At 43.6% G+C, this 24,207-nt stretch overlaps 1 protein-coding gene across 6 annotated transcripts in view; it reads right to left on the minus strand.

Annotated features, from left to right (window-relative positions):
* Positions 1-8,340: 8,340 nt before the first annotated feature.
* The window catches only part of Atp13a3 (ATPase 13A3), a 99,454-nt gene continuing 83,587 nt past the window's right edge, over positions 8,341-24,207 (minus strand). For 5 of the 6 annotated variants that reach the window (XM_052740525.1, XM_052740529.1, XM_052740524.1 and 2 more), the window contains 3 exons: positions 19,323-19,403; positions 18,152-18,241; positions 8,341-11,777 (listed from right to left, as the gene is read on the minus strand). In XM_052740525.1, coding sequence (XP_052596485.1) covers positions 11,580-11,777; positions 18,152-18,241; positions 19,323-19,403 — 369 coding nt within the window. In that variant the 3' untranslated portion in view covers positions 8,341-11,579. The remainder of the gene's footprint in view (positions 11,778-18,151; positions 18,242-19,322; positions 19,404-24,207) is intronic. The other variant, XM_052740526.1, reaches the window with a different exon arrangement.

Below are 24,207 nucleotides of genomic sequence, written 5' to 3' on the forward strand. Positions count from 1 at the left end.
GGGGACCACCCTGGGGTGTCCTACATCCTCTTACACTTGTGCTCCCTCAAGTACGAGAAAGCAACATGGTGCCCAGTCAGCCCCCACAAGTGGGACATATTACAGCTGAAAGGAAAAGCCTGACTCACCACCCCGAGGCCCTGTGGCCTCGGGGCACACTTTCTATCTATCCCGTGGGGGAGAACCAGAAGGGCCGGGTTTGCTGAAGCGCTCAAGGGAAGTCTGACCCCCTCCCCCAGACCCATGTGGACCTGTTGTGGTTAAGAAGGGTACAGGGGGGCCTCTAAGGTGGCTCGGGGTAAAAGTACTTGCGGCACAAGCCTCACAGCCTGAGACGGATCCACGGAACCCACGTTTAAAAAGTCGCAAGCACTCCTGTCGTCTCAGCGGTCCTACTTCACGAGGGGACTGGGAGACAGCAGAGTCACCTGCGGGTTCGCGGGCCAGCTAGCCTAGAGCTGCCGCAGAGCAGAGACGGAAGAGGCCTTTCCTCAACCAGGCGGAAGGAAGGAGAGAACCGACTCCCAAAAAGTTGTCCTCAGACTTGCGTATGCATGCCGGGGTACGCTAGCGCCCCCACACAGAAATCTCATACACACACACACTCTCTCTCTAGTGTGCTCTCTTTCACACACACACACACACACACACACACACACACACACACACACACACAAATAAATAAGTAAAAATAAGGGGAAAGAAGGATGGATCAACTGGGACTCCGGGATCCAGCTTCTGCTTTGTGGAGAAAATCCCTCACAGCACCCTACCACAGGGCGTTATCATCCCATGAATCCCCCGGTAGAGCGGCACAGTGAAGAAGACAGAGAGCGCCCGAGGGTAGCGAGGCTGTGGGCGACAGAACAACCTACTTTGTTCTACCACAGGCAGGATGTGTAAAGCCGTGTGCCAGGGTAGGGTAGCCTCGCTCCCACAGAATGATAATGAATGCACCACTGCGTTCAGGAGTGTTCAGACCAGACGTCTGATGTCTGAATTCCTCAAGATAGAAGACTGGGGAGGAAAAAGAAGGGCTCAGACCCATGTATAGGGACCCAAAGAATTGAAATTTGTCCAGGAAACCCCACACTGGGGGTCAGGCTAACCTGAGGCCCTAACTGCCGGAGGAGGAGGCCCCCTCCCAGGGAAACAGTGTGATAACCACTCTTGCTGCTGATCTGCACAGCACCTTTTCTGGTGTCTGTTTCAGCTTTTCTGTAAATGACGGCCATGACTCTGGCAAAGCAGCGGTCACTCCTCTGTACACTGTCACCATGGTGTATAGTAACATTGTTCCTCAGTCACACCTCAGACCTACGGAAAACAATCTCACTGACTGTCAATCATGGTCCCCCAGAAGCCAGAGGACAGAACAAAGGCTCAGTTTCCCCTCGGAACAGCCTTCAAAGCCCTTCCACCTGTCTCCTTCTAGGTCTCCTCATCTTCTTCCCTGCCATGGTCCCTCCATCTCAGAGGCAGCAAAGGCCATGGGGCCACTGAGTTTCCCACAGAGAGCTTGTGGTTCTCAGCTCCTCCCACGGTCCTGGCTAGTCTCAGAAGTTTCATTGAGCCCCAAAGCAGTGAATCTCAAAGAGATTCATAGATGCAGGTGTCATGTTTTGTTTGTTTGAGACAGGGTCTCTCTGTGTAGCCCTGGCTGTCCCAATATGTAGACCTGACTGGCCTCGAACTCACAGAGATCTGCCTGCCTCTGCTTCCTAAGTGCTGGGGTTAGAGATGCACACTACCATGTCCAGCCAGTTCATGCTTTATTGAAATAAACTTAATTCTTGAATTACACCTACTAGGTAATCAGGCCAACCATCATACGCTGTAAAAATAAAGTTATATTTCTATCTTGCCTTCTATTACACTGAAACCTGCCTTCTGGGAATCCCTACCCATGAGATCTGTCCCATTTAGGGACCATAGCGTCAGGTCAGCTCTCACCTGGAGGCCACTTTCATGAGTAGGCCCCCAAGGAGACGCACTCTATCAAAGCCCTCATCTCTCCCACACTGTTGGACACACCACCTCACCTCACCATTCTGAGTGCCTGCATTCATTCAACCAGGTCTGCACCAGGCCTTAGACTAGGTGTTGACTAACACGCAGGAGTGAATTCATTCTAAGAGAACTCAAACACCTCAGCAATCAAATTCAAGAGTAAGACACAGAACCACGGAGCTTTGGGAGGGCCATGGAAGACGGCTTTCCCACAGAGCTGACGCTCAAACTGCTCCTGGTAAAATGAGGAGGCACTTGGGCATTCTGGGAAGAAGCAAGAACATTTTGCAAAAGCACAGAGGTGTGAACAGTCAGCCTATCATGCGTGTGAGAAACAGAACAGCCGTTCCCAGAGCGGGGTCATGTCCGAAGCAGAACTACCATCCAGGAGGAGGGCAAGGCCAGCCTAGGAAGAGTTTCGACAACTGGAATGCATTCTGCAAGACACAGATCAGATCAGTGTGCCCTAGTGGCTTCCACGGGACATCTGGCAGTATCTAAATACATTTTTGTTCTCATCATTTGGTAAAGGTACTGGCATCTGGGGGTGGTGGAAGAAGAGACACTACTAAATGCCCTGCAATGTATGGGACAGCTGCCAGACAGAGAACTATGTGGTCTGGGAAATCACTGATGCCCAGGAGAAGAAAGGCTAATGTGGAAGATGGATAGTTTGGGTGACAGCGTAGAATGTGAGTTACTAAGGGGCACGGAATGGGGAACAGGATAAAAATGACAGTAGTCACTCAGGCAGATGATGATGAAGGCCTGGAGCATTGATAGGTAGGTTGCACAGCCAATTGCTGAAGCCCAGTGATGGAATGTTTACAGCAGTAAGTGGACTGATGAAGCAGGGTTGCTCGGGTACCGTCACCAGGGAAGCCAGTATCGCAAGAGCTGAATCACGGTGGTGTTCCCATCGAAATGTGGAAGGGTGGCTTCACTGCATTGGAGACGTCAAGCCATGGTTGTCGTGATCCTAAACAGCTGCTCCTGAACCTACCTCCATGTTCATATTCCTGCCAAAGGAGAGGCAAGAGAAGAGATGCTTAGGGCTTGGTCCTTCTCTTTAAGGAAATGATCTAGAAGCCACACTCGTCAAATCCCACTGACCGGAGCTTAGTCATGTGGCTGCTCCCATCTGCAAAGAGAATGTAATCTTTCGCCAAGCACCATGTACAAAGCAAGACTCTCACAGCTGTGGAATGGAGAGTGAATGGCCTTTAGGGGACCATCAATCACTGTGCCATCAGTGATTTAAAAAAAAAAGTGTAAAGGTCATCAGTCAGATGGAGGCCTGGGCAACTGAGTGGTTGGCCAGTGTTATTAAGAGAGCTGGATGATGAGGGAAGAGAGAGCTGTGAGGCAAAGCTGAGCCCACTGTGGACTGTCCAGGGGAGTGTAAAACCACATCTGGGCTCAGAGGAAGGCATGGGGGTGGGGCTCTATGAAGTAGACGAGGGGTAGAGTACACAGAAATGGCACCTACTCAGGAGACTACCAGCCCCCGGCTTAAAACACACTCCAGATTAAAGGGCTGGGTGGAAGATGAAGTCTGAGCTTCCTGAAGTATGTGCATGCACGAGTGTGTGTGTGTGTGTGTGCGTGTGTGTGTGTGCAAGAGAGAGACAGACAGACAGAGATAGACAGACAGACAGACAGACAGAGAAAAACAGACAGACAGAGTAGCGTGAGTAGTGGGTGAGCACCTTTCCTGTCCATCCCAGGGAGGTAAGAAAAGGGGTAAGAAGATGGACTTGAAATCCATTCCGCACTTGAGAGGTGGTTGCAAGATCAAAAGTTCAAGGCCAATCTGAGCTACACAGGGAGATCTACCAGAAAGAGAGGAGAGGGAGAAAGAAAGACTAAAGAGAAAAGAAAAGCAGCCCCAGGTCCCCAGCGCTACTGAAACAGAAGAGGAGGAGCCTGGAGGGACCAAGGGGCGGCAGTCGAGCTGCTTAGACTGATGACCTGGGCTTGATCCTGGAACCCGTGGAAAGGAGAAAGTTGACTCTGCAGAGTTACCCTCTGCCCTCTACACACACCGTGACATGTGCATGTCTCCATCATACATACATGTGCACAATTGTAATAAATTAAACAAATACAATTAATTTTTATAAAGAGGCTACGGTGAGGGGCAGAAGCAAGGGAGGAGGAGGGAGGAGGGGAGGAGGGAGAAGGCGGAAGGGGGAAGGGGAAAGGGAGGAGGGAAGGAGGGGGGAAGGAAGGAGGGAAGGAGAAGAGGAGGGAGGAGGCAGAAGGGAGGGAGGGGGGAGGTGAGAGGAGGGGAGGAGGGGAGGTGGGAGGAGGGAGGAGGGGGAGGGGGAGGGAGGAGGGGAGGAGGGCAGCAGGAGAGAGAGGAGGAGGGGAAGGGGAAGAGGGGGAAGGGAGGATGGAGGAGGGAGGAGGGAGGAGGGGATGGAGAAGGATGGAGAAAAAGGTCAGGAACTTGGGGTGTGGTGAAGCTTTTAGCCAGGGCACCTCAGTGTGGGAAGCAGCAGGCAGGAGCAGGAGGCAGGGTCCTTAGGGGAGACTCAGAGCGTGCGTTGTGTGTGTGGTATATGTGTATTATGAGTTTGTGTGTGCATGTGCACATGTGTGTGCATGCACATGGGTTGGGTGATGATGTCGAGCATCTTCATCAATCACTCTTCACCTTATTATTTCTTTTTAAATTTTATTTGTTTATTTGTCTGGGCATATACATGGAGGTCAGAGGACAACTCTCAAGAGTCATTTCTCTCTTCCTGCCATTTTTTTTTTTTTTTTAGAAAAAGTCTTTGTTTTCCTGGGAGCTCCCTGATTGGATAGACTAGCTGGTCAGCAAGCCCCGGGAGTGTTCCCAAGTCACTGTCTCCCCAGCAACCAGAGGGATTACAGGCACAGACGCTGTGGATTACTGCCACAGAGGCGCTGGGGATCCAAACTCAGACTCTTAGCTCAGGCCTCCCTGGAGCCCCCTGATGGTCACATCCAAGACCCGGGTCATTGTCACCATGTGGAGTCTATCATCTGCATGAGAGTTCACTCAGTCCTGGAGGAACACAATGACAAGTGTCTGCCATCAGTGTCATACAGGGTGTTCACAACACACGAGGATTTTTAAGGACAAAGAATTCAATATGTCCCTAGATCAGGTGAGAATGTCTAGTGGAAAGGAAGATGGAGCAAATGGCTGTGAATGTCAACCCAGCCCTCAGTGTGGGTCCAACAGCCTGGGACAGGGTCCCTGTCACAGAGAGCTTCTGATGGCTTTAAATCTCAGCTCTGCAAGTTCTCACCTCCCTCTCTGAGCCTTCTTGTCCCAATGCGTGAAGTCAACGAGCTTCACTAAAACCTGCCTCGACTGATTAACTCAGGCTAGAAGACAAGTAAGAGATGAGATCCACGGTGCCGGATGCCAGCTCAGCAGCTGAGTAGGTGGGAGCGCCCTGAACCTCCTCACCTTCTTCTGTCCCTAAGGATGATGCTCTCAGCAACCAAGAACATAGGTAGCTTGTGAGCAAGCGCCTTTATCATCCCTTGCTTGTACCAAAGGGGTTGAGTTTGGACCACATAAAGTACACCTGCACATCTCTCAACAGCAAGGATGTTTGTGATAAATGCATCGTCAGGGGATTTCATCATGGGTAAACATCAGGGGCTATTTGCACAGAGTTAGAAGGCTGAGTCATGGGAGATATAATCTGAGGGAACCACTGGAATATATGTGGCCCACTGTTGATAGAAACATCGTATGTAGCATGTGGCTGCGTCAGGCACCATGCTCATGTTGGAAGAATGATGCCAGAAATACTGAAAATATATAAAATAATGATAATGGGACAAACAAGCAGACAGTCACCTTCTTAAAATCCTCGGCGACAACTCCCAGACTCATCCCCGTCCATACCCAGTTATTAGTGGTGTTTCTCCAGGGATGAGTTTCCTAAGAGTGCTCGGGTCCCCAGCATGTGCTCCTTATGATGGTGACTGCAGAGTCATGGGTGTTCCAGGAGGCTGTTTGCTCAGAGCCGTGGGTGGAGAGGAGAGTGTCTCACAGTGAGAAAGCAATCCCCAAACAAACAGGCAAAGGCTGAACAGGCAGCTCTCCGAGGAGTCTACACAGGTGACCGGTGACGGCACAAAAGAATGCCCAACACCAACACCACTGCGTTACAGAGATGTGAACTAAAGCATAAGGACAGACAGACACACACACACACACACACACAAAGAGAGAGCAAGTGTTACCATGAGGAAGAAGAAGAAGACCCAGAAGATAATGTGTTGGAACCGATGTGGAGAAGTTGGACTGATGGTTATAACGGCAGGGGTATAAAATGACACAGTCACCATGGGGAGCAGGGTGGCACTTCTAAAAAGCTACATATAGAAGGACCATATCATATAGCCGTTCCTCCTCTAGGCACGTGCCCCAGAGCAGAACTTACCTGCCCACAGTCAGTCACAGCAGCATTAATCTGAACAGCCAGAAGTGGGGGCAATCCAAGCTCTGGACAAACCAACAGAATGTGGTGCATATTAAAATGTGTATGAAGATGTTTCAGTTCTAAGAAGAAAATGAATACGGAAATTTTGCTGAAAGAAACCAATCTCAAAAAATACTGTGTACTTTCACTTTTAGGAAGTAAAGCTAATATATATATATATATATTATAATATAATATATATAATATGTAACATATAATATATATATAATATATATATATATATATATATATATATATTAGCTAAATTCACAGAGACAGGGTATAACAAGGTGATTGCCATGGAGCAGGGTGGGGGACAGGAGTTGATAATGGGTTGAGTTTCAGTTTGGGGAGCAGCACAAAATTATGGTATACTCAACACCACAAACTGTACGTTTAAAAATGGTTGAGGCAAGCTGGGTGCGGTGATTCACGCCTATTATCCCAGCACTCAGGATGCTGAGGCAGAAGGATTGCTACTTCAGGGCTAGCCTAGGTTAGGCTACATAATGACATCGTGCCTCAGACAAAACAAAAGACAAGAGACCGGCTGGCAAGATGGCTCAGCAGGTCAAAGGGGCTTGCTGTACAAGCCCTGAGACCTGAGCCTGAGTTCGATCTCTGCAACCCACGCAAAGGTGAACGAAACGCCACAAAATCATCCTAGGCTGCCAGCCCCACCCCCAGCAACATTAACTAAAGTAAAATCTCAAGAACTAAAATAATAATGATAATAGTAATAATAATAATAAACCTGGTAAGTTTCATATATATTTTATCTTGAGGAAAATAATAAACTGTACGTTACATATATTTTAATACGCTAAGTAACCCCCAGGTAAAGTTATGATCCAGAGAGTTGAGGTCCATCACTGTAATAGTAAAATGATATTCCACAAAATCAAAACTAGTCCTTTCTCAAATTATTAATTAAAAACCAAGACCACAGAACATCATTCTAAGCATTCTGGCCCCTGCTTCGACAGGGACATGGACAACTATAGAAGCCATCCCTCTGCCCTGGCCAGCTCTGGTTTCCCCTCACCCATCAGACATGGCCCAAGCTTTTGAGGAAGGCTAAGTTTTCTCAGGTGACAGGAATATGGCTCATCTATCTGCACCTATAATTTTGTCTGTCATACTTTTTCACGTTTTTTTTCTGATGCCGCCTGATGATTTTTATAGTGAAGAAAACATTCCTAGGATTCTCCATTTTTAAGACCCTATCCTCCAAGCGTCCTTGCAATGTTTCTCAAGTGGGTCTGGGAGTGATCAGTGATGCCATCTTTCCCGGGTGAGTCATGCTGGTAGCCTCACAAGGACGGGCTGGACTCATGGTCCAGAATAAAAGGCCCGTCAAATCTCTGCAAGGGGTCCCCACAGAGACAAGCTGGAACGATCTTCAGTCCCTACCCCAGGAGACTAACACCTCTACACAAGGAGCACGGGGCACCCCAAACCCGAAACCATCTTAGTTCCCTGTAAGCCAGGCATCTGGCTTCAATGCATAGTTTCTTTCCGCAAGGGCTCCTTCGGGTGCCCAAGGCACACTACCTGATACTGGCTGTTGATTGATCCCAACAGATAGATTAGGTCTCAAGCATTATTTCAGTATTTCCTCCATCCCCACCACCCCAACCCGTTTACCACATGGCTGTTGTGCGTAACTGCCTGGACTTCCTTCCCTAAGGCAGTTACAGGCCCAAGGGTCCTTTGGAAACACTGTACTGTTATTCCAAGTCAGGGAGACAAAAAAGAAAAAAAAAGAAAGAAAAAAGAAACTAAGTAGTAGGTCCTGAGAGAGCTGCATTCACATAACTAAAAATCAAACAAGTGTGTAAAGACCCAGGAAAAATTAGATTCATTAAAATTTTTATTTTGAATAGCTTCAATCAAAAAGATTTCATAAGGTTATTTACAATGCTGAATGTATAATTATGAATATCTACCTTTTCGACAACAGGGTACCATTCTTGAGCAGCAATACAATTTTAAAAATATAAAGATGTGGTATCATTTCTGATATATAAAGTTACTTAAAAAATCCACGGTCTTAGGGAATTCACAAATCATAACAGGAAGTAACTTTTATTAATTTCATGTGCACATAATTACCAAATTGTAATACATTAAAAATACGTGTAAATGCCCAGACTGTACAAAAGTTAATCCCCTATCTTGTTAAAAGTTCCCAGTAACCTCCCACCATAAATATACAAAACCCTTTTCTTCGACACATCAAAACTGCATGCATGAAATTAGATGTGCTCTAAAGCCTGAAGTTGCCCCTCACTGCATATGAGCTTCTGCTGCTTCTGGAACAGGTTTTAAATGTATGTATTATGTATGGTATGTATGTATGTATGTATGTATATATGTGTGTGTGTGTGTGTGTGTGTATACATACAGACATATGACAGATCATTCATTCATCATGCCTTTGAAACTGTGCAGTACTTTCATCAGCATGGGAAACAAAATACATAGTGTAAAATGACGGGTTTACTGAAATGCGAGTGCAGTCTGGAAGCTCTTGAGCGAGCGCCAGGCTCTAAACCGATAACGTACCACCGGTCTGTGGTGGTCTCGCCGCTCTCACCCCAGCACTATCTGAGCACTGCTTTACAGCAGGTGGTGCTAGAAGACAGAAAACAGTTACCACTATTGGTTTGTATTTGAGGAGGAAAATGACTTTAAACAACCCTGAGGGAGACCCACATTAAAAAATCTTATTTATTTAAAAAGTTAAAAAGTTACATATCATTATTTAACAATTACTTTCCCGGACATTTCTGTCCTTTAAGTATGTGCATAAATAAAATTTAAATCAGCAATATTATCAATCTTAATACATCAAAATAATATATGTACAGATTTTAAAATCTAGGTCTGTATATACTCAAATAATTTAATGTAAAATTCAGAACCCAAATCTCTATATAACAGTGACCTACAGAAGACTGCACTAAGCTGGACCCATGTCTGGACTCACAGACATTCCTCACAACATCCTCACTGGAATAACCTACCCTGTCTATGTTCAAATCTAACTTCCTACAAATGCTTTCTCTCACCTACATAAAACCTTGTTCCTTTGCAAACAATATGGAGAGATGAGATATAAACCTTATCAACTCTAAATATTGAAAGGGATATGTGTCAAAAATAGCCTTTTATGATCATTCTCTTGAGGATGTTAAATACAATTAATATTGGGTTTCTAAACTGCAGTTAGCAATTATATGCTTCAGCATTTAAACCAAAGAGTAAGGCTTAACGACCCATAAAAATCACTAAAGAATAATATGAGCATTATTTGAAATGAACATGGACAGTATAAAACAACAGAGAATAAGTAACTATAGAAAATAGTGCTAATTCACAGCTCAAGAGGTCTAAGATGCATAGCTTCATAGAATCATTCATGGGACAATTGTTCTTGTCATCTAACATATAATAACATCATACAGTTTGTTGGAAAATTTTGATTATGTATTTTGTAAGAATCACCAGTGGCAATAGCAGTAACAGTGATCCTGAGAATAATTTACATTTTTTTTCTACAATTATCAAACATCATTCAGGTCTCTGCAACACAAAAAATAAGAAAAAAAAAAATGGTTCCACAAATCTGGGTAACATGTGGTAAACTGGTAAGTATGTACTGGGACAGTAATGATCAACTGGGAATGGAAAGCATACACACGCGGTTAGTTAAGAACCAACATAGAATAACATCACATTGTCTCACTAATTTAGGGTCCATCTTTATAGCAATGCCAGCTTCCCAAGCTTATCATAACTGTGGGCACTGCCAAACTGCCAGGTCCTACATAGGAAGGCATTGTGGATATTCCTTGAGAAATGAACATTAATCAGACAAAACACCAGTGTGAAAAATGCTTTCTACATTTCTTTTGGCTCAATAAATGTGTATACTTTATTTTCTCAAGCTCACTTGTAACAAAACAGGTATGTGCTGACCTCTGGTGCCACCTAATGGCATAAAACAAGCTCTACTCAAGTTCACACTGCTTTGTAAAAGTCAAACTCAATATTCATTATTCTTTTAATCCTTATTATCCAAAGGAGAGACATATACCAAGGCTAAGCTCTAACTCAAAAACAAAACAGTATTATCCAATTCCTTTAAGTTAGAAAACAAACAGATAATGAAAAAGCATGCAGAATGATAAAAACCCTGAAAGAAAAACAACAGGTATGAAGAGCACGAGGTCACCCAAGGAAGTGACCGCTGCTCTGCATGCACGGATTCTGAGACGGGACTTGACTATCTCCTCGAGGCTATCCTTGGACTAAGAACAATCCCCTCCCTCAGCCTCCTGTGCAGGAGTACAGGCCTGCACCACCATGCCTGGCTCAGAAAGAAACTTTACTAGAAAAGTTCTTCATTGATGAGGCAAACTGGACTGCCGACGTCAGACACAGTATGAGACAGACCCACAAAGGTTACGAGGACACGAGACAGCGGTGAAGCACCTTGCTGGCTAGAAAGTGACACCCAGGCAGTCTACACAGAGACTATAGAACCAGAAGTGGAAATTACCTGAGCTGCTCACAAACACTAACACAACAGTAACACAAACCACTCCAACCCCAGGTCAAAGGAAACTGGTGGATGTTTAACACAGAACTCTTTGGGAGAAACATTGGAATCAAAATAGATTTTCAACCTATTTTCACCAAAGGCTAATTACAATTAACAATCATATTATTTTTAACAATCCCAATATTAGGGCCTACATATAGAAGAAACTTGCTAATAAGGGGGTTTGTGAAAATTAAATTTAAGAGGCAAACTAGTGTCAAAAGCTGAAATCTAAAAACCCCAACACAGTTCTCTCACACCCAATATAAAGTGTATATCACATTACGTTACTGCATGAAGATCTAGCCAGACTGATAGTTAATAACTGTGAGGCAAATGCCATTTTACTGCTTTTGTTTTTTAATCAACTACTGTATTATGAGAGGGCTATCAACTGGAACAGTGCCATTCGGACACCCAGCGTCAGTCAGAAGAGCCAAGCACATCCTCCTGAATACTGTCACTAGCACAGCAGATGGCCTCTGCTATGTGATGGTGCTGATCTGACATGATCCGTTCTCCTTGACTACAGTTTTGGCTTCCGTCGTTGTCTGAGGCTTAGGTGGCCATTCAGGATCAACTGAGAGCTCCTGGGCCAGGTACATGTATTTTGCCTTTGGTGTCTTCTTTCTACAGCTCAGGGCCCAGGACAAGCAGCATTTCCCCCATCGATCCACTGACTCCTAGGAAAGGAAAAACATCCCGAGTAAGGGCTTATTTGTTACAGCATGCACTGAGCATAGAACAAGATGAAATAACTTCTGAATGCAACAAATAACTAGGAAAAAATTTCATGCAAAAAAAGGTCAGCTTTCAATTTAGGAACAGATTGTTTTAAAGCGGATTTTTCCAAGCTCCTTTAGTTTTGTGCACATATCCTCTTGTGTACTTACTATATTATTTAAGTAGCTTTCTCTAGCAGAAAACACCCAGGATGAGTAACTTGAAAGTACTCAGAAGATAGTTTTATTATCTAATTTGGAAATCCTCATATCCTATCTCAAATTTTTTTTTAAATATATTATTGATACCCACCAATCACTTTTAAAAGAATCACTGAAAGCTATCACTGTTACTGCTAATAGCGCTTTCAAAACACAAAGCATGAAGTAAACACCACAGAGTGAAACCAGAATCTCACTGTCACATTTAAAATTGCATCTCTGGGGGCTGGAGGGATGGCTTAGGGGTTAAGAGCACCGGCTGCTCTTCCAGAGGTCCTGAGTTCAATTCCCAGCAACCACATGATGGTTCACAACCATCTGTAATGAGATCTGGAGCCCTCTTCTGGTGTACAGGCATAGATACGTGATAAATAAATCAATCTTTAAAACAAACAAACAAACAAAAACTGCATTTCTGGCCAGGCATGGTGGCATATACCTGCAATCCCAGTGTGGGTGCTGCAGTGGTCTGTTTCTGTCAAATTGACACAGGCCAGAGTCATACGGGAAGAGGGAACCCCAACTGAGAAAATGCCTCCATCAGACTGGCCTGTAGGCAAGTCTGTGGGCATTTTCTTAATTAATAATTGATGTGGGAGGGACCAGACCACTGGGTGTTGTCTAAGAAAGCAAGTTGAGCAAGCCCTGGGGAACAAGGCAGTAAGCAATGTTCCTCCATGGCCTCTGCTTCAGGTCCTGCCTTGGCTTCCCCTGATAATAGACTGTAACCTGTAAGCCAAATAAGCCCTTTCCTCCCCAAGTCACATCAGTCATGGTATTTTATCACAGCAAGAAAAGCCTAACTCACACAGCTACACAATAAGACTGTTTTTAAAAAACAAGTACCACCATATTCTCACTGACAGAAAACTACTTTCACCAAAGTTTCCCTTGATGTTCCACAAGCAAGTGCTGGGCTCAAGAGATGGCTCAGTCATTAAGAGAAGCAACTGCTCTTTCAGAGGACCCAAGTTCAATTCCCAGCACACACATGGCAGCTAGCTCACAACCATCTGTAATTTCAGTTCCAAGAGCTCTAACGCCCTCTTCTGTCCTCCACAGGCACTGCACATACATGGTACAGACACACATGCAGGTAAAACACCAATACACAAAATAAAAATAAGCTGAGACCATTGTGATCAATCATGATGCTACTGATGAATACGACCTTAGATAAATAATCCTTGGAGAACAGGAAGGCAAAGTTCTTGAAGAAAAATAAACAGAATAGTTTCAAGTGAAGTTTGAATTAATCTAAATGACTCTTGTTTCACCTCTGAAAACAGACCATAAATTACTTGGTTATTGCTTCTCCCAAGGAAAATTTAAATCCTAGATCATTCTTCTGCCAAACAACAATGAGTCAATCCACACTGGGCTCTAACCTCAATGGAAGCCATCCTACAAAATGGAAATACAAATACAAATATGAACATCCAAAGTACCCACAGCCAAGAAAGGCAATGTGTTATAATACATACTTGAAACATGCTTCTTCACTGGCCAGGCGTGTGTAGTCCCTGCAATCCTAGCACTGGGGGTGTGGGGGGGGGGGGGAGAGGCAGGCAGGCAAGGCAGATGATTTGGGGGCTCACCACCAAGCTGAGCTAAACAGCAGGTTTGGGGCTAGTTTAAGCTACAAAGTGATACCTCTATCTCAACAGATCGATCCATCAATCAATTAAGGCAAGTAGCAGCCAATGGGAAGGACCAAAAGTACTTCAAAACAAAAGCTCTAAAACTGTAATTCCTGGTGCTTCTCTCACTACAGTGAGACAACCATCAGTAACCCTGCCTCTCTTCTTCAGTAAGTAGATATGACATTGAGTTGCATCGCTCCCAAGGATTTAAAGGCAAAACTGTAGTCACAGATAAGTTATATTACATCCTAGGGAAAACTATAAAAGATTTGAAGATTATTCATCCAGTAACCCCTGTTACCATCACAATGAAAGTTATGAGCTGTGCATGGTGGCACTTGCCTGTAATCCCAGTACACAGGAGGGCAGAGGCAGGAGGATCTTCAGAAGTTTGAGGCTGGCCTGGTCTACATCGTTGAGTTCAAGGTCAGCCAGTGCTTTACAGTGAGATCTTGCATCCAAAAAAGGAAAGCCCCAGGTGGGGGTTACAGGTGTGATATTTCGTTATTCTCTTTTTTAAAGCGTTCATGACAAATCACTGTGTATTAGGATCCAACAGTCACCATGCACAGGATCCCTCGGGTGATCAAGAACGGCTAGCAGGTCCCTTCCCACCCCGGTCATCTGAGATGACACTACACTACTACATTTTACTGCTTCCCCGGTGCTTGGACTCTTCAGCCCAACTGTGGCAAAGATCATTGTTCCTAAATATGAAAGCTGTCTCTTCCATTTATCACAGCATTGCTAAAGCATCACAGAGAAACACGTCATGCTTGTCTGTGCAGATGAGTCCTTTGGGAAGGTGACGCAGAACAGGCAAAAAGCCCCAAGTAATAGAACTGAAGACACACACATTCCCCTCTAAATTCACTGTTCTACACCCGTGGAAACAAAGGCAAGCAATATAATTAAAGCTAATCACAAATGGCATCATAATTGCAGATTTCTTTTAACATTTTGGGATATATTATATATACATATATATTCACATGTTTAAAACAATGTATATTCATTGTACATCAAGTCACAAGGAACACCTGAGATTTCCCCTATTCCACCATAATTAGAAACATGTTTGTTCCTGTACCCTTATCTCCCCCAAATGTCACAAACAAACAAACAAACAAACAAACAAACTACACTACACACAAAGTTCGTGAGACTGCACATAAATGTACCACACACATCCTCAAACAACACAAATTCACTGGAAGAGAAAATTGAAGGCTACAGTCATGACAGAGTGAGAAATCAGGAGAGGAAGGATGACAGCAAGGGAGACAGGCAGTCAATGTGGAACACAAAGCGTATTTAGTCACGGGGCTTAGAGTGAGCACTTGGATCTCCCCAACACAGAGGTCCAGTCCCTGCAGCAGAACACTGGATCCTTGGATTTAGTTAATTGGGGATGGTTAACGTGGCCAAAAATAGAATCTCCAAAACAAGAAGAGCAAGAGTCCACGGGTCAACAGGGAAACCACACAGAACGTTTATGAAGATCTGCAGCCACAATCTTGCTTCTGAGACACTCCAAGTTGCTCATTCTAATGCCCGGCTCTTTATGGCTAGCAGTCATTTAGGAAGCATTTCTTCATGCACAGCATGTACTGTGGTATTCATAAATCTTCTACATCAATCCTCAATATAAAACAAATACAATCCAAACTAGCAATCTAAGTAAGTTCAAATGGTATTTTCAAATAGTTTTTTTTTTTTTTAAGTTGCATAATGGCTACAGTTCACAGATTTTCACTAAAGATAAAATGTATCAGGTACATAACCTCAACAGGGTCACAGTGTACAACAGCATGATTCTAGTTCTCTCGTGGCTTTCAAATGCAACCACTTCAGTTTAGCGTGAAGCCTACAGCTCTGAACTAACTCAGTGTGCCCCTGAATGTGGTAAGGAAAGAAAGGGTGTTCTTTCTCTGACACCAACACAAAACTGGAGAGCTGCAGTCTGGGCTTTCATGGGCTTCTCTGTAAAAACGAGCAGCACCAGTTGGGCAGTGCAGAGTAGGGACTGTGGCGGAATCACAGCACCACACACCACGAGGCCTGGAGGAACCTAGTGCCGCCAGCCATCTCTGCTTCCTTCCACTCAGCAGGGCTTTCTACTTCAGCAAGGGTGGGACCTTGAGCCACACAATTCTTTTTTGGCTGGGGTGGTTGTCTATGTACCACAGGACATTTATTTACCAGCCCCAATGGCCTCTACCCACCTACATGTCAACAACAACCTCTCCCTTATTTCTGATAACCAAAACTGTCCAGAGCCACTGCCAAGTGGTCCCTGATGGGGGAGAGGAGTTAGACAGAGTTGCCCCTGATGGAGGAGAAACTCAGCATTACTTACACACAGGAGCATCACTAGAGGAAACAATATGCATTAATAGAAGGACTCTCCTTTTCTAAAAGTAAAACTCCAAAAAGTGCTTTCTTAAAACCACAGAACTAAGGCCAAAATTCTTGTCTACCCAATGATATCCAAATTGGGTCAATTTGCAAGAATGCTGAGCTTACATGCTAATGGACTGTCCCTGTATCTCTATTCCCTCCCAGGAACATTTTTAGAGGTGGAACTTCACATGAAATAAAAACTTTTAAAAGTTAAGAATCATTATTTAGAGATTTTAAGGAAAAAAGACAGTAGTAAATAACAAATAGATAGCCATTTTATTGTGCTGGGGATCTCTCTGAACCAGGCAGGGTGGCAATGAATCCCAGCACTCAGGAGGCAGAGGTAAACAGATCTCTGAGTTTGAGGCCAGCCTGGTCTACAGATTGAGTTCCAGGACAACCAGGGCTACACAGAAACCCTGTCTCCAAAATCCAAAACCAAAAAGCATTTTATAGGGGACTTAAAAGACTCATTTGACTAAATAAGCAAATAAGCTCCTCTTCAGAACATGTCTGCACTTGCTATTTAGACAAGGTTAGAGATCTCTTTGGAGAAGGTAAAAATTTGCATGTTTCCCTAGGCCTGTGTCTTTCCAATACTAATATTTCACATGAGAAGGGTGACCTGAGACAGTCTGACCTTCTGAAATAATGTAGTGATAGTGAAGTCACCAAAAGAAAATACAGCTATGTCATTATGACCAAGGAGATTCAGCTAAAGGACCTGAGCCCCACAGTTCTTTCTGGTCTTGCTCACTACTGGTGACAAACAGGCATGACACTGCTTTGAGGAAGAAGAACTGGAGTTGACCTCAGACCCATGCTGTCACTGCATGCCGTTGTTAGTCCACCATAAGCACAGAGCACAAAGTGGCACTCTCCATCTTACACAGCAAGCCCAGCATCAAACCTGGATCTCAGGCCTGCTTAATCACCAACACAAAACTCGGGAGGTCACCATTTAGGGAAAAGGTGATGACAGTGAGTTAATGGTCTAAGTCAGAAATGTCAGCCAATCCTTGAACACGCATTAGCAAGGCACATCACCCACACTATAAAGAGCAATGGGTTATGGGTTCTAATGCGTTACAATCTACTATCTTTGCACTCTCTGTGATCTTCTACTGCAGCCTCTCAGGTGCTGGGACTGTGTGTTGCAACTCCTGGCAAGGAGAGATGTTGAATGCTCAAGTTCTCATGGGGCTGACTGAATGACAGCCATCGACAGACTAAGTCTAACCTGTCCATTCTGTCAAGAGCTCTACTGGAGCATCCTCACACTAACTAACAGAGCTATTCATCTGTTTCTCTTTCCTTTTGCCAGAGCTTTGTGCTACCTGATAAATCACAGGCTATTTCACTGTCTTTCAAAGCCCTCACCACTGCTTACACAGAAATGAGAAAATACTTTTCTGAATGAGAAGTACTGGTCAGGTAGAGCCCAAGGCCACATTAAATTAATGCATAGCAGCTGTCAAAACAGAAACACAGAAATAAATCCGCATGTAGAAAGTGTCTCTTGGTTCTGATCCAATAAAAACAAAAATTTGTTTACATGACTGGCATTTACATGTGAAAATCAAACACAGAAACTATAAAGCAGGCAGAAATTAAAGAATTAACTCTCAGTCGGGTGGTGGTGGCGCACGCCTTTAATCCCAACACTCATGAGGCAAAGGCAGGCGGATTTCTGTGAGTTCAAAGCCAGCCTGGTCTACAAAATGATTCCAGGACAGCCAGGGCTACCCAGAGAAACCCTTCGGGGAGGTGGAGGGAGAAAGAATTAACTCTCATGTCTGAGGATAAGACAGACAGACCGAGACATTTGCTCATGCACATACACACATACTGAGGATTGGAATGGAAAAGACTTAGGAAATTCCCAAAGTCCTAAAAAGCCTGTATTAAGTGCTTGCCATGAGTTTTCTCGGACTCCTTACCAAAAAAGGAAAAGAAATGCCAGGCACAGAGAGGAGGCCGAAGCTGCACACACAGATAACAGAACAAAGCACACAGAGGAAAGCCAATAGGGACGTGAAGAATCAAGAGTAACTGCTCGATCCCAACCTGTGGCGGCTGTGTGGTGGTGACACGACACTCTCCTTGTCTGTCTCGACTGAACACAACTTTCCAAAGGACCGTGTCAAGGAAGAAGCTCTGAGAGACAGTCCAGTGAGGTAAGAATTAAAAACGCCAGGTCATTCCTTCCAACATGCACATTTCATAACATTCACACAATGCTGCATCATTAATATAAACAATGTGAAAGGCTTTTCATATGGCAAACCTCAGTCAATACTACAAAAGGATAAATAACAACTCTAATAACAAATACAAGTCATAAAATTCTTGATAAAACAAAACTAAGTTTTCTACAAATCAGGTTCTGATCCCCAGTGCTTCCTTAAATTAACAATGCTGATGATTCATAGCCTTTTTCTTAAAGAGTTATTTTCACTTAATATCTAATATTCTGTCTACATCTCTCTACAAACGTTTCATCAGCATCCAATACAAATAATTCTCTAGATAACAGGAATAAAAAACAACATCTGAAAAAAAATGAACCTACACAATAGGAAAGAGAGTGCTTACGATACAGTCTTACTGTGCTTTCTAGGACTCTTGAATAGAAAATACACATTCTATGGAACAACTTAAAATGATCGACTACAAATATTCATGCTCCCATCACATCTCAATTTAAATCCAAGCTATCTTTTTGGGATAGCTGAATTTCAGCATAATTTCTCAATCTAGAATTATCACTAAAATAAATACATACTTTCAAAAGCCTCTACTATACAAGTCCTTAAACATCACAACTTTACCACTGTCTTGTCTGTTTCTTACACCGATATAAAGAGAAGCTTGAGAACTTACTAGTTCTTTTTAGAGACATTGTCCCGAAGGCTATTTTCTTCTTAAGCGGTACACTCTGCTTTCCATTAGGGAACACAAGCGGTTCTGTGAGCTGCTGGATACCTACTTCTCTTTCTACTCACCACTCATTTTTGCTACCTCACTACCTAATGCCGCCTATGTTCATGAATACAACTCCATCAAATCTCTTGACAGAACTACAGAAAGGTCTGATTGGCAAGCTAAAAGAATTTGCCTAAAATGAAATGAGAGAGTGGGCTTCTGTATAATAAATAATATTACCTGTTCTCCCCACCACTATCATCACCAGCACCTTTAAATCACCCAAGAATCCCAAAGCTGAGTGCTTGCTTACCTCGACCATGATAGACACGAAGGCATTGATAAGAACAATGATAAGCATATATATACGCCACTGGTAGGGTACACACACAATCTAGAAGACAAAAAATTATAGTTACTCTTAATTGATATTACAGCATTACATCATGGTTTTATGAAGTTAGACATGGTAGCACATGCCTGTAATCCCAGTACTTGGGAGGTAGATAAAAGAAGATCATGAGTCCAGGCATCCTCAGGTACCTAGTGGGTTCAAAGCCAGAATGGGATACTAGAGACCTTTCTAAAAAAAATAAACAAAAAATCTGAGTTTACTGAAATCCTATTACGTACCTATATTCACACACTTTATCTATTTAACTTTTAATAATGCCACAAAGCATGTATCTTTTCACACAATAAAAGTCTATCTCATAATTTAAAAAGTGACTGAACTCAGCATTAAATCTTAAGAGACTCAAAAGTCCATGCCCTAATCTACAGTATTATACATGTCTAACAAGTCTGTATTTTTAAAATAAAAAATCTGCCTTTCAAAAATGAGGCAGAGGTTAGATCAATGGCTCAGTGATTAGGAGCATGTGCTTCCAAAGGCTCTAACTCTGGTTCCTAGCATCCGGATCTGCTAGCTAACAACTACCTGTTAACTCCAGCTCCAAGGGATTCAATGTCCTCGTCTGGCCTCTGCAGGCACTGAAGTCAGCATGCACGTTCCTCTAGACATGCACATAGTTAAAAAGAAACCTTTTCAAAACATGAGGCGACCACTCATTTAATGCTGGCCAAACCTCAAGCTGACTTCCACCTACTTAAGCCTCCAAGCAGCTAGCTTATCATGCCAAGCACATGCCATCATATCCAACTAAAATCTGATTGTTCTCTACAACCTAAAAGATCCTTTCAGTTAGCAAGATACTAGGAGGCCAAGGCGTGAGATGACCTAATGAACTTCACATTAACAATACACTAATGGTCCAGTAAGTTTGAGATGAGGAGACTGGCAAGAGATGCCAGAAGGCCAAACCAGACTAGGGCCAATGAACCTGAAGTAAGGATAGAAGAATCTCCAGAATAGGGAAACTAAACAATGGTAAAAACAAAACAAAGAAGCCACAAAACAAAAACACTTTAAAAAGAGGTGGGATCAAGAGAACCAGCAAAATGGAAAGAGAACACGATACATTTAGCTTTTTTTTTTTTCGAGACAGGGTTTCTCTCTGTAGTTTTGGTGCCTGTCCTGGATCTTGCTCTGTAGACCAGGCTGGCCTCAAACTCACAGAGATCCTCCTGGCTCTGCCTCCTGAGTGCTGGGGCCCAGCCAATACATTTAGCTTTAAGCCTTAGCATCTAGATGCTGTATGTGTGATGTATGCACACACTTATGTGCACACAGGAGGCCAGAGGAGGATGTCAGTTTCCTGTTCTATCACTCTCCAATTTATGCCCCTGGTGCTGGGATTAGAAGCACACACAACCATATCCAGTGTTTTACGTGGGTTCTGGGATTTGAACTTGGGTCCAGCAAACACTCTTATCCCAAGCTCGTTCAACCTCAAAGTTAGCTTTTTCAAATGCTCCATTTGGGGAACGGCTGTCACTTCGAATTCAGGTCTACAGCTCAGTAGTGACAGCTCATCTGGGGTATAGACTGAACAGTCTTGAACTTACTGATGCCAACTACAAGCAAACCTTGACTACAAGGAGATCATCTGAGTACCGAGCTAAGAGAGAGACACAACCAGAGAGCAGACCCACACCGGGGACCCAGAATGAGGACCACGGCAGGCAGGAAAAGCCAGAGGGAAAAAAGCACCGCAATCTAAGTGGAAGATGTTTGAAAACACTGGCCTGGTTATGAGGGTCAATACTTCAGGAACTAAAGAACAGCTCAGGAAAAAACTTCAAAGAGACACACCCTTTGGATGGAACTACTAAGGTGGTTAATGATCTTGGTCAGGGCAGTTTCACTACATCAGCCATGCTAGGTGACAGAGTGTATGGAGGTGAGCAGAATATGTGTTTAAAACGCTTAACTAAATCTCTCAATGAAACACATGAACACACCCAGACACTGCTCTTCAAAATTCAGTAATGCAGTTTTGATGAGGACTCAAGATAAAACGTCCTGTGGTATGGGTAAGGTCTGTCACTCTTCCAAACTCCTGTGGCAATGTGGTTCCCAATATAAGCGTTAAGGGTAAGGGGGCCTTTGTGAGTGAGGACTTTACAGGGATTCCATTTCCAAGGAAGGATGAATGTACTTTCTGCTAAGGTAATTTAGTTATAATAGCAAGAGCAGGGTGTTCGAAAGTGAACTGGGCCCCATGGCTCTTTATTACTACACTTCTTACTCTGTGACCTCCTCTACACGTGCCAATTTGATTTTCCACCTTTCGGCCCTGAGAGGAGATGGAAGTCCTCACAAAAAGCTGAATTGATGATGCTGGCGCAGTGCTCTCAGACCTCCAGGACTTTAAGCCAAAAAGACCAAAACAAAACCCCCTCTTCTCTCCATAAACTGTCTTTCTTCAACTATTTTGTTATGGCAACAGGAAACGCTGTGGGGCCAGAGTGACAGACAGTTTGGTGGAGGAGAGTACTGGCTGTTTTTACAGTGGATCTGGGTTCAGTTCCCAGCACTAGAATGGTGGCTCACAAATGCCTGTAACACCAGTTCCAAAGGGATCAGTGGTATCCTTTCCTGGCTTACTTGGGTACCAGACAAGCTGCAGTACATATACATGTGTGTAGACACTTACAAACACACATACAACAGATCTTTATAAAAATGAAAACATGGGGGGGGGCTAAGCTAGGTGGTGGTGGTGGCCATGCATGCCTTTAATTCCAGCACTTAGGAGGCAGAGCAAGCAGATCTACAGAGTCAACAAGTTCCAGGATAGCCAGAGCTGTTACACAAAGAAATCATCTCGGGGGTGGGGGGGAAACCAACCAATAACTAACAACAACAAACACACATGGGACTGAAGAGATGGCTAAGAGGCTAAAAGCGTGTGCTGCTCTTCCAAGGTCCCAAAGTCAGTTCCCAGCACCTACTATCAAGTGACTCACAAACTCAACTCCGGTTTCCAGAGGATCTGAGGCCTCTGGCCTGAGGAAAACCTGCACTCAAGGACACATATCCACATGTAAACACACATACAAATAATATAAATCTTAAAAAAAAAAAAAAACAATAGCAACAACAAAAAAGACAAAACTACACTCCCAGGAATTCCACTTTTGTGCCCTAGCCTATAATACACATTTGTTTGTGTTATAATAACTTAGAACATCAAGATACTGGAAATAACCTAAATGAAGTTAGCTAAAAAAAAAAAAAAAAAAAAAAAAAAAATAGGGAAAAGTCTGTACTACGGATTTCTCTTGGATCTTCTTTTTTTAAAGACAAGGTCTCACTTTGTTGCCCAGGGTAGCCTCAAACTCCTAAGCTCAAGCAATCCTCCTGCCTTGGTATCCCAAATCAGTGTAAATGGATAATGGTGTTTGTTCCCTTAATATAACAGTCTTGCAATACATCTAACAAAAATGTACAAAACATCTCATGGAGAAAACTACACTACTGAAAGGAATCTTCACTGTTTACTCTGTGAGAACGTTTTCAAAAAGGATCTGACTAAGGATGCAGGATTCTAATCATAGGTGCCACCATCCCATGGGTTTGGGGGCCCAGATTGATAAACAGGAAAAGAGGCTCCCCTTCTATTCTGAAGAGCTGTGAGGAGGACAGGACCCAGACTGCAGAGAGCACCAGCCCCTATCCCCTCCCCCAACACGGAGCTGAGAGCTGTAGGGATCTGAGCACTTTACCTCTCAGTTCCAGGCAGAGATGCTCTTTTATTTGTGCCTGTTTCCTGGAGGGTTTGCTTTTGTCTGTTTGCTGCTGTTAGGTTTGGGAACTGTTGTGTATGTTTTTTCATCCAGTCTACTACAAGGCTTTTTTTTTTTTTTTAATTATCCCTTTCGTCTATATCTCAAATACTTTACCCCTTATTTTAATGTCTTTTCCTTTTTCATTGTTTTTTGTTTGTTTGTTTGGTTGGTTGGTTGGTTTTTTGAGACAGGGTTTCTCTGTAGCTTTGTGCCTTTCGGGGATCTCGCTCTCTAGACCAGGCTGGCCTCGAACTCACAGTGATCCACCTGCCTCTGCCTCCTGAGTGCTGGGATTAAAGACGTGTGACACCACTGCTCGGCTCCTTTTTCATTCTTAATCCTGCCTCATTTTACCTATCAGTTATAAGCCTCTTTTTACCTATCAGTTATAAGCCTGAACAATTTCTACCATCTGTAGGCCCTAACAGTATCTCAACTTCCCTCTCCTTGATTCTTTTTACAAAGCTGAACTCATCCTTATCCTCACCCTCCCAACTTTCCTCCTAATCCTAACCTCAGTAACGAAATCCCAGGATACTCCATATTATCAGTGGTAGTTCATTCTCCAACAGACTGGTTACCACATCCGTAAAGATAATGTCCAGCAGCTGTGGTTACTATTCTCAGGGAATAGACAGAGCCCACCACCAGGAACTCCTTTTTAAACTGACCCTCAACTCTACCATATCCAAGTCTCACAATTAGCACTCCAATTGAAAGAATGTATCTTATTAAAAAAGAAACATTCCTAGTAATGAAATAATTCCAGATATGTGAACTCCAAAGAAGTAACGTAAGAAATTGGAAAAAACAACTCTTCCAAAAATTACTAATCCTACAGTAATGGCATCTAGTAAGAATGAATTATATGAAGCCCCGGCAGAGAATGCAAAAGGTAAGCATGCCTGAAGAAATCAAAGAAGATAAGCTGCTGAATGGGGACATAAGCAACTGAATGAAACAGAGAAGGCAACGCAAGGCTCTAAAGAGAGACGGAACTCCTA

The sequence above is a fragment of the Peromyscus californicus genome, unplaced genomic scaffold (genome assembly GCF_007827085.1).
Source record: "Peromyscus californicus insignis strain IS unplaced genomic scaffold, ASM782708v3 Scaffold_16__1_contigs__length_79575227, whole genome shotgun sequence".
Classification (NCBI taxonomy): domain Eukaryota; kingdom Metazoa; phylum Chordata; class Mammalia; order Rodentia; family Cricetidae; genus Peromyscus; species Peromyscus californicus.